The following is an 11,722-nucleotide window of genomic DNA, read 5'->3' as shown; positions in this document are numbered from 1 at the left end:
GGGTGGTATCGTATGAAGCATTTTGTGCTACATTTACATATGAAAAGTGCTATATAGATTGATTGATTGATTGATTAGCAGACAGAAAGAGAGACGGAGTAGGGACCCCTACTACATACAAGATGTGTGTGCTGTGTAAGTGTATGTGTACGTATATGTGTGTATACTGTATGTATGTATGTATGTGGGTATATAGGTATGTACAGTATAATTATGTATATACTTGTATTTATGTATTTCTCTGAATTATTTGTATATGCGACCGGAAGACTTTTGCTGAATAAGTTTGTGGTGTCTTGTAATCCCATGTGGGATGGGCCAAATGTTTGGCATAACACAGATATAAAATTAAATGGAAAAAAAGTTGCTTATTAAACTGGGCCTACAATAACTTGCAGTGCGGCCTAAAGCTTATGTACATTTGTAGTGCATTGGCTATTAAAATGATACTTGGCAGCATGTTTTCATGCCCTTTTTAATGTCAAACATACACAAGGACACAGTGAATCGTTATTAGCTGTATCTGTGGCTGGCTACCGTATTTAAGCCTATCATCAATGTGTTGTTGTTTTTTTCACAAATAATAATATGTTGGATTCATGTCAAGGTAATGTTTTAAAAAAAAAAAAATTCAAAATATTAACAGTTTATGATTGGTTTAAAGAAACCAGAGCACGTTTTTCTCCCATCCCGGAATGCTGTGTGGAGTAGCCAGACCCTCCTCCGCAGCGCTGTTGAGGAAGGTCTGGCAAAGCAAGACTACAAGGATCCTACCAAAAAATCAGCCCTGACATACTCTCAGTTTATTAACTCATTTTATCTCACGTTCAGTCACCTCATCATAAAACTCAACTTAAATGTACAGTACATGTCACAATATTAACAACAGTTTTATGAAATGTCTACATTTTAAATTCCTCAGTATAATATAGGTGCATTTAAAAGAAAAAAACTCCTTTCTGGGGCGCTCTGGTAGCTCACCTGGTTCAGCGTGTGCCCAGTGTACTAAGGCCTAGTCCTTACCGCAGCGACCCAGGTTGGAGTCCAACCTGCGGCCCATGGCTGCATGTCATTACCTCTCTCTCTCTCTCTCTCTCTCTCTCTCTCTCTCCACTTTCCTGTATTTAGCTGTCCTATCAAATAGAGGGCAAAAAAACTCCTTTCTACAAAGATTTATGTCGTAACAACTTTACATGTTGGTGCAAGCTCTCAGACATGATGAGGGAAGTGATGTCACTGCTCCAGGAGAAGTGTGTTTATTTGAAGATCAGATTAAAAGTGCCCTCTCCTTTTTATGAAAGAGGGTTATTGTGCAGTGGGGGAAGGGACTGAGAGAAATAAAAAAACACAGTGGGATGGACTGATGGACTGATTACGGGTTCTGATTATCTCTGTTTCTCTGTCCCACAGTCATACACATGCATGTGTGCGTACACACACACACACACACACACACACACACACACACACACACACACACACGCGCGCAGGTCTCGACAAAACCCAGGTTGCTTATGTTTCCAGCGGCAACGGTTTATAGAGACAACGCAGCAGCTGAGGACAGAGATTTCAACATGATGCCGAATATCAGGGAACACAGAGGATGATAATAATAATAATAATATTAATAATAACTTTATTTATAAAGCTCCTTTTAAAAACAGAGTTTACAGACAACCAAGGCAAAAGAGGTGAATAAAAAAACCAGTGGGGGCCAAAGATTTGGAAGACAAAACTGGGAAAATAAAAAAAGAGGCAAAAGACGCAGAACAAAGTTATAAGAAGACAAAATAAGCATATAAATATAGAATAAAGAACAATAGCAATACAAGATAAACAGATCAAAAGAAATAGTAAAATGGGAGACTAAAGGTAGAGTGAAAAGAGACGTCACATAAAAGCAAGACTATGAAAATGGGTTTTGAGAAGTGGTTTAAACTGATTCTCCTTGAACAATTGGAACGTTTCCTTTTTGTTAAAAAAAAGAGCAAAGAACAACACTCGAAGCCTTCATATCTAAACGAGATGACGCGATCTTGCATACTGGATTGGTCTGATATATCAGAATACTTCATCTCCTTCATCGCTCCGATGGGTTTTAGGTCTATCCATTGGAGCCCAGATGCATTTGCGTCCGTTGGTGAATGAACCTTCCCCAGACCCACTCTCTGACTGAGAAGGGTCTGGTGTCAACCATGCTAGGTAAAAGCACGGTGTAATGGGAAAATTACATAGACAATGATTTTCTTTAAATAATTGTTCATTTATTAAGTGATTTTTTCTTGTGGGTAAATCCTTCAAATGTGCCTCTGAGATATGTGTCTCCTAAAGTAAGTCCTCCAAGGTTGGAGACAGCTGAAAATGGTATGACTCTACATTTCTCCACTGTAAACAAGGTTAGAGCCATGAAGCATTCTACAGACGAGATAAATCTCTCTTTTCTCAGACAGAATGACGGCTCTAGTCATTCTTGACGCAGATGCACGGGGATATAAGGAGGTGTATTACTGATTGTATTTACCAGAACTGTTGCCACTTTGTTACTCTGTGCATTGTGAAAGCTGTTCTCGTCATTTGATTGTTCTCTGCAGAAAACAATTAAACCCTTCCACCGAATACCTAAACCTTTAGTCCAGTTTGCAGCCTGTCTTTATTTTGTTTCAACAAGGTCAATTCTTCAACACAAATTCCTCCCTCGCTGAACAGAAACTTCCACCACAACGGTCACCTTTAGAGTTAAGACTCTACTTTGGAAGGGAGGAGCTAAGGCTGCGATCTGGCTCAAATGGGGTGAACATCTGGAGCTAGGAGCCAGCCAGACCCATACAAGCGAGGATGGTCCGGACTATACTGGGCTGAGTTCTTACGAGTTCTTAAATAACTCGGGTAATTCAATTACAGATAATCATTGATGTATAATCCAAATAACTATATACAGCCTCAGTGGTTTGTACTTATTACTGTCGCACAACGTACTTGCGGGCTGTGTACATGTGACATGAAGAATACACTTTGCATAATGGAGGAAGAGAGCAGAAATAGTGAGCGGCAAAGAAAAAACGAAAACGACAAAGTGTCCAAAGTTTAGGATCATTTAAAGCTGAAAAAAAAAGAAAACTTGGTTTGGTATGTCCATTGTAAAACACATTAACTTACTTCAGTAGCATGATAATCCTCAAGCATGTTGTCATCATATTAAACGGTTATTTAACAAAAGATTGCAGTAACATTTGGCACTCAGTAGTTTGGCTTAATGAAGCTAATGTACCTCTTGCTTTTCTGAGTTTGTACCCTTATGAATGCACGTAATGGAAGTCCCTTTGGAATTGGATAAAAAAAGTCAGCTAAATGAAATGTAATGTAATGAAATGTAAGCATCTCAGCAGAAAGCATCCAGTCTGTGGAATAGACCTACAAAGTAACGTTAAGGTTATCTTTTTGGGGGCCTTTGTATTGCATTTTTTATTTGACATAACAGGTAGACAGGAAAGGGGGAAGAGCGAGGGGATGACATGAAGAAAAGGGCCGCGGGTCAGATTCAAACCCAAATTGTTACGTGCATCTCACTCTGTTGACCCGGCAGGCCGTTAATTCCAGAGTCACATCATCATCTCTGTAAATCAACTCCACAAGTCATAACACTTTTTTTTTGTCAAGCCAGTCCACCAGAAGTTGACTTCACAGTCACACTTAAAAAGAAACTTTTCACCTTTTATATTCGCCTCTCATGTGTTTTATATTTTCAGTTTTCCCCTTTTTTCTTTTATTTCACCAAAACCCTGTGTAGCTGTCAGAGGTTCATGGACAAGTTGGAGCGCCCCACTGTTAAAGGTCCTGCATAATGGTAACTCAAGACTCTGTCCTGACTCAAACCAGCTGTGTACAGAGATGGTATGCATGGAGCGAGAGGGAGATACATGGTGTTGAGAACAGGAACTGAGTATAATGTGATGGAAGATGACTGTCACATCCCCTCCTCCCGTGATCACTGGTTTAATCCGGAACACCTGCACATCAGTGACTTCATTTACTCGCACATAACGTTCAGTTTTTAACCCTTATTCCAAAGAAGACGATATTCTGACTAAGCTGTTTACATGACTAATGAAAGTGAATATTCCACTAATGTTCCTGTTTACTAGCAGATGTGCAAAATACAATTGTTTTCAAAATGTTACCACCAGTGGTGGACTTGTTGGACCGTGCAAACCTCTTTTATTCCTTCAACCATCTTCTTGTAAAAGGTCGGCATGGCGCATATCTCAAAAACCTGTTGATCCCCAAGTCTTTGATAATGTTTAAAAGTTGCTGTGTTTCTCCTTCTTATCGGGTCTGCAGCCCTGCAAACTGTTGGCTGGTTGGTTTGTGAATCCTTCTTTCTGTGATAGAAGTGGCCTAAACCTATTTCCAATTATATTGTTTGTCCAAAAAATGTTTGTGACGCCCATACTCGATTGGTAAGGAAACGGCCAAAATGTCCAATGTTTCCAATGACAACACAAAATACAGCCACTTTGTTCCAACTGTACTTTTTTTCACTCGTAAATAAACGAAAACGTATCGTGCATCTACCACACTTTTTGTGTAATAGGTTGATTTTATACATTAACAATTGTAAAACTCATCATGTGGGTGCCATGCAGTTACTGAATCTGTCTTCATTTCAGATTGACAAAGGTCAGTTTATGGGCTTTCCGTCAGATTTTGAGCCTGGTGATCATTTATAGCTCTCTTTCCAGGGTGTTAAATTTGCTTCTCCATACAATGTAACACCTGAGAGCAGTCACCTCTTGGTTATAATATCTTGTCTAATTGACAGTGAACTACTGCCCCAAGTGGCGGGAGTTTGAAACCAAATAAACAAGAACAGAAACCAAAAAACGGCTCTTACAAAAACATTTTGCCTTCTACCGACATGCATATTGCATACCTGGATGTTGGGGTTCTGTGAGCCCATGTCTGCATTGGCCAGCTCTGGGAAGTTCCTCAGGTCCAGGACGAAACGGTCAGTGGCCTCCTCAGGTTCTGGTGGTGGGAGGACACCGGGGTGAAGGTCCTGGGACCAGCGATGTCTGGGTCTATGGAGCGACGGACCAGAGGGAAGAGTCTGCAGCAGATTCTCCTGCTGGAGCTCCTGGAGAGTCTGGTGGCCGTCGTCTTGACTAGGCTCTGCTATCACCTGAGAAGGGGGAAAAGACGCTGATCATGATGGCTACAATACAACATGCTGGGTGAAATATTAAGTGGATTGCATGTTTTTGTAGTTAAAAAAAACATCAGATGGATTTAATTTACATAGTGATTGCAAGTTATAATGATTACTCAAAGTGCTTTTACATAGTTCAGGAACCATTTACCATTTATTCACACTCATTCATTCACTGGTAACCAAGGCTGTCGTACAAGGTGCCACCTGCTTATCAGATACACATTCACACACATTTACACTCCGATGGTACAGCATTGGGAGCAATTCGGGGTTCAGAGTCTTGAACATGGACACTTGGACATGGGACTGCAGGGCCAGGGATGGAACTACCAACTGTCTGATTGGTAGATGACCGCTCTACCACCTGAGCTCCGGCCGCCCAACAGAGTGGTTCCCCCTCTCTTTGGAAAGGATCTGGTTGATAGTTCACGGTTAATTGTATTGCGTATCATTTTAATATTTAAGGGATTGTATATCACTTCCACGTAGACAAATGGCCATTGATTTAAATTGCGGAGATTTCTACAATCAGGAAAAACTTGTTTGTGTCTTTTGTCATTTTCAGCAGTAATGTAATGTTTAAAGTTGTATAGTCAAACACGGCTGTGCAGCCTATCTGACGTTTCCCTAGTGACTTGTCGTTTCACTAGTGTTTTGCTAGTGTCTTTAATAAACCAAATCTAGCGCTACAAACAGCAACATCTCGCCGCCGGTCAGACTGACTGCTAGTGTGAGTGGTGTCCATTTCTTTAGTGTTAAGATATTGAAGCAAACATATATTATAGATGAATAAGATGAGAGTATTTCCAGTTGTTCACTGTCCCTGTTGGATCAGCGCCGTTAAATTGCATGTAAGGATGCAGGAGTTTTCTACCCGGAAGTTACTGTACAAACACACATTGTGATTTGGTCTATATGTTTCCATATAGAATGTAGAATATGCACATTGCATGTGTGTAGACTTGTGTGTGGACGGGCTCAACACAAATTTGCAAAGTGAAATCATTAGCTTATGTTCCTTCATTAAAAACCCGCAGAGGCGAAGAATCCAGCGCTTTTGCACGATTGCATAAAGCATGCATTCGGATACTTGGATTATGATATCCAGTTTCATTTACCTCATCTTGGGTGCAGGACATTTGAGAGCAGTCCATCCCACACAGCCTATTCTACAATAAAGCACACAACTTGAACTGGCTCAAGAATTTGACGCCCTCCGCAAAATGTGGCATTGGCTTCAGCGTGCCCCTTGGGAGGGAGTGGAGAGGGATGACTGTCCATCCAGGATTATTATTGCAGCCAAAGCACCCTCAGGACCCCTTTGATTATCCGATGAATGGGCTCCCTGCAAACCATACTCAATATCTCCCTGTTCACATTCCTTTTTCCAGAGTTTGGATACGTTAAGTGGCTGTTTGTGTGTAAAACGCCAAGTTCATACTGCAACCCTGGCCTGAGTCAGGCATCAAGGCTCCCTGTGAGCAAACTGAACCCAACCGCTCGCTTTAATAAAAACACAGAGCTCAGATTGAGGGAAGAGAGAGTGGAGCCCTGAGACCAGAAGAGAACAGCGGAGCCAGGAAAAGACCTATGAACCACACACACATGCACATGTATACTCTGCCGTTCAAAAGTTACGAATAAGCTGTTGCCCTATATTTTGTTCTGCTTTCCTTCAATAATGTCTTTTGAACAGAGATAAAACCGTGTAATTCCGACACCAAATGTATTGTTTACATTTGAAAGTGTTTTAGAATCAAATGATTCAAACTTCTATTTAGTGGATGGTCCCACAGGAGAATACTGTTGGAACGTACATGTTGGATTTCCATTCCAGTTTGGTACACCTTAATGGTAGCCAGCTGCAGTGATCAAGGAAGTTTCTTGACTGATAGAGGGTTTATTTTTGTTAATGAAAAGAGAAAATACCACAGTGGAAGGCTTTATAAATCCATAGAGGGAGACCTTCCATTTCTATTGTGAAGTTTGAAGAAGAGTTTTGCTAAAGCAGCCTGTTAATTCCAGCTTGTTATACTGTACGCTGCATTATTGTAAACTTGACACCGTAACAAGAGCCTGTTCCTATTTAAATCTGCACATAACTTGATGCTAAGGTTCCAGTTTCTTTTACTAATGACTGCTGATTTCTTCTTTTCTTATTCAACTGTTGCTCGGAGGGATCTTTGTCTTTTTCTGCCCTTTCTAATTGTCAGTCTGTTTTTTATTTTATTTTACAGCGTTTCGTTGTCCATGTGCAAAACAAACCATACAAAATAAAATCTATTTGTAAGGAGACAATCTAAAAAGCATCAAAGACCATTCAAACATGAGTAGTCCTTTCAGACATCTGACTGGACCCAATCAAGCTTTTGTGGCAGGAGATGTGGAATTCTTTTAGATAACTCAACAACTGTGTGTGTGTGGTGTTGTGTGTGGTGTGTGGTGTGTGTGTGTGTGTGTGTGGTGTGTGTGTGTGGTGTGTGTGTGTGTTTCTGTGTGTGTGTGTGTGTGTGGTGTGTGTGTGCATGCTTACTACAACTGCACAACTACTCCCATCCTTAAGCAATGCAACACCAAGAATGCCTTTAATAATAAACTGTTGAAAAGACTGCACAGTTGTTCCCAGTGGTACGTTTTATTACGTTGACTGTAGTTGATGTTGAGATTAAATAAATTGACTACTCACCAACGTGCTTTCACCTCTTCACAAACTGTGTCAAGCCGTGCTCTCTGCCAAGAATCTGGCCAGCCATTTGTCCATTCATAAAATTTGACTGAGACTCTCTGTCTGAGCATGTTAATGTGAAGGTTACTTCACCTGGTGGCTGCATGTAGGCTGAAACTGCAGTGGGGGTACTTCATATCACTATATAAACTGGAATACAGCAGGTACAGACATTGTACAGGTCTCATGTTGCTGTAAAGTGTGCCATGGAAGCAACTGCTCACACAATGCAGCATGCAAACTTAATTATGGAAAAGGAGAAAAAAAAAATCTGTGAGAGGGAATTGTTATTTTTCCCACAGCAGGATAAATCAGGAGCCAAATTCAGGTCAGTTGGTGGTCAGTCTGTGAAATGGTCCCTTAGCTCCTCCTGAGTAATGCTCCTGCCCATAGACTCTAATGGACGAAGGTTCCTGAAAAGTGAAGCCAAAGTGGAAGTGCCTTAAACTTGCATTCCATCTAAATTCCAGCAGGGGCGACTCCACTGGTTGCAAAGAGAAGTCAGTTTCTGTTGAAATCTATGAGAAAATGTCCCTACTTCTCACTGTTTATAATTGACTGACATCTTTTTAAATTGAAAACAATTATATTCTTGGAATGTACTGTATATGAAAAAAAAAACACTAAACAATTCCTCAGTATACATTTTCATAATGAGTCTACGGCCTCAAGCGCTACTTTAAGGCTTCTTCCATTTAGCATGATGTTCATTTTGTAAATTATGGTCCTACTTGTTTTAAAGCAGACAATAAAGCAGGGGATGCTATAGGAGCATGGCTGCAAACCGACCTGTTAATCATGACACCATGGCACTATGTACATTAAAATAGCCGTTAACTTGTTTTTGTGTGTTGTCCATCTTTTCATCTCAAACTTTGACCCTCTCGCTGATTTCTTTCACTTTATTAAAATTAATTGGAACATTTTGGTTGCCTAAAATGTCTCATTCAGCGTTCTGCCAACCAAGGTAGCTAGCTACAGCTAGCATTAGCTGGTAACTTAAGGGAAGGTGTGCCAATTTTCTGTACTGCCGTACATGAAGATAGATAGATAGATAGATAGATAGAAAATTTAAATTAAAGTCACTCACAGAAATGCAATGACCATGATAAGGTGAGTGACTATCGTAGACTGTGTGTAATGATGATAGTGCAAAAGTGAAAAGTGAACAGTGCAGGGTCCCGCCGGTAAATCTCCGCTGGACGACTCGCTTCAGAAAGCTTAAAATCAGCAACTTTCCCTCTTTAGCGTTTAGCTTAGCACAGCACCATTGCAACCATAAACAACACAGGCTTAGCCGTGTCATCCTCCCCAGCTCCACCTTGTTGTCACGTTTGGTTTCAAAAAACCAAGATGGCGACGGCCAAATTGCCAAACTCGAGGCTTCAAAACAGCCGTCTACAACCCAATGGGTGACGTCACTGCTGCTACATCTATACTTTATGTTCCTGCCTGGAGTAAGCTGTGGCTTTATAAAGCTTCTCAGCCAAGTTTATCATTTAGCATGCTTTTTAGTTCCAACATCTCGTACATTCGTGCACGCAGGTGTACCAGCCTTATAAATGTCATGATGTCCATAAGTCAAAACTTGCATTGTAGATTGTTTGGGCAAATTCAATTCAATTTTATTTACAGTATCAAATCCTAATGAGTTATTTCAAGATACTTAACAGATAGAGTAGGTCTTGACCACACTCTGTAAAATCAGGGCAGACAACTAGCTATAAATCACATGTTTGACCTATCACTGCCTTGTAAAGTTGATTTAACAGTTAGGTTGATATAGCTATAGCAAACCAAAATAGTAAAGTTTATGCTAATTTAATGTTGATGTCTTAGCTGGAAATAAGTGACAGAATGCCATCATTTTCTAAAACAATATTTTGTCTTTTCGTTGTAGACATCAGGTAAGAATGTGATGAACTGTTAAGACGGCTTATACTTTGAAACTGCAGCAACAGTTGATGCTTCAGCGATCTGTGGGATTATGCATCTTCTGGACATCTTTGAATGTGTATTAATACGAACTGGGAATGATCCTGTTTATACTATTGTGGCCGCTTCTACTTTCTCAAACTTTTAACACATTCAGGCTTGATTATCAACTTGAATTGGGACATTGGGAGTACTTGAATTCCATCTCTCTACCTTCAAACAAGGATCTGTTCACAGGACCTGTTCTTGTCTGCACTCCTCTGTATGGGCCTAAATGTTTGAATAAATAACAAAGTAAAGTCTAAGGATGACCCATACCCTAGATATAATTGGGTGTAGAGATGGAACAAAACAAGACAAAAAAAACCTGTGGGCTTTTAAACTAAAAGGCTCAGTGTTAGGTTTAGCCTAGTTCTGATTTTCACATCAAAGATTTATAAACTCAAATCAATATTAGAAACACGATTTGTCAATTAGCAATTTCAACAGGCTATGCAAGAATAATTTCCCATGACATTTAAGTAGCCTATAAGGCAAAAATAAAAATACAAAAACTATTTATGCAAATATGTACACATTTTAAAAGCACCAGTCTTTTCTACACTTTCTTAAAGAAGCTATTGCATTTCAATGGCCTGCATCAGTCCGACATCAGTCTGTTTACTGGTTCTTATTTATTCATCCATCTCAATTTCAGAGCTGTTCATACTGTTCATATTGTAATATAATACTTTTATAATAACATAATACTAATTATTCCAGCACCCTTTGCACTATGCTCAATATTAACTATCATACTTACAATTTACTCCTGTATACTTTGCACTCATCATTGCACTATTGTCTCAACATGTCTATATTGTTCCTGTTTATAAGGTGTGTGTGTGCGTGTGCATGTGTGTGTGTGTGTGTGCGTATGTGTGTGTGTGTGTGTGTGTTCGTGTGTGCGTGTGTGAGCAACATTCCTCGTATGTGTCTCCATATCTGGCAAATAAATCTGATTGTGATTGTGATTGTGAATAGTTTACCTCAGGAACAGACGCCGTGGTGTTTCTCCCTCTGGCTGAAGTCTTCCTGACCTGCGTGGGAAACCCACGGACGGACACCCACAGCACGGTGAGGACCAGCAGCCACAGATGCGACACTGCCCCCCGCTGCATCTTCACCACAGCTCTTCTCCAAATGCTACAACACGCAGAGTCCCTCAGCCTGTATCCTCGGATGGAAGAGGAGTGTTCAAACCATTTCAGTGCGCAGAGAGGCGAATAGAAACCAAAGCGCAACACGTGCGTGTTGTCCGTACGAGCGCGTCCTGCGCGCTGCCGCTCCGCTTTGAGTCGCTCGTTCCCCTAATTGTAATAATCCCCGATATCCGCTTTCTAATACTGGTCTGTTCATTTCACGCACATGTAGATCACACAAAAATCCCTAATTGCTGAAGTGTCCAATGAGTTGACTTGTAGCCCACGGAACGGAGAGCGGGCTAGACCATGTCCACGGGGTTTGGAGTTTCCTCCTCTGGTCCTCGGAGGTGACATCGAGACAGTCATCGGTTCCTGTGGTTGCAGTCCGGCTTGTATTAGTGGCTTTAAAGGAGCAACCCCCCCTGCCCTGGATGACGCAATGGAGGGAGGTTACAGACGAGCCCACCAGAGAAATCCTAATCAGAATCAGAAAAATGATTAATGCCACAGTAGATATACACTCAGGCCTATACGTGGGATTTCAAACTCACATATTAAACATGAATATGAAATGATAATTGCAATTTCCCCACAGGGGATCAATACACAGTATACATTATAAAAGTATAAGTTATCCTAAACAGTAGTGAAAACAAATACATACAAAAT

The 11,722-nt window shown here is 40.6% G+C and overlaps 1 protein-coding gene across 1 annotated transcript in view; it reads right to left on the bottom strand.

Annotated features, from left to right (window-relative positions):
- The window catches only part of LOC116669962 (isthmin-2), a 23,423-nt gene extending 11,983 nt beyond the window's left edge, over positions 1–11,440 (bottom strand). The window contains exons 1-2 of the mRNA XM_032500132.1: positions 10,898–11,440; positions 4,931–5,179 (exon numbers count right to left, since the gene is read on the bottom strand). Of these exons, the coding sequence (XP_032356023.1) occupies positions 4,931–5,179; positions 10,898–11,029 (381 nt within the window). The 5' untranslated portion in view covers positions 11,030–11,440. The remainder of the gene's footprint in view (positions 1–4,930; positions 5,180–10,897) is intronic.
- Between the last annotated feature and the right edge of the window lie 282 nt (positions 11,441–11,722).

Source organism: Etheostoma spectabile, chromosome 20 (assembly GCF_008692095.1).
Source record: "Etheostoma spectabile isolate EspeVRDwgs_2016 chromosome 20, UIUC_Espe_1.0, whole genome shotgun sequence".
Taxonomy (NCBI): Eukaryota; Metazoa; Chordata; class Actinopteri; order Perciformes; family Percidae; genus Etheostoma; species Etheostoma spectabile.
This window is presented reverse-complemented; position numbering and strand designations above follow the sequence as displayed.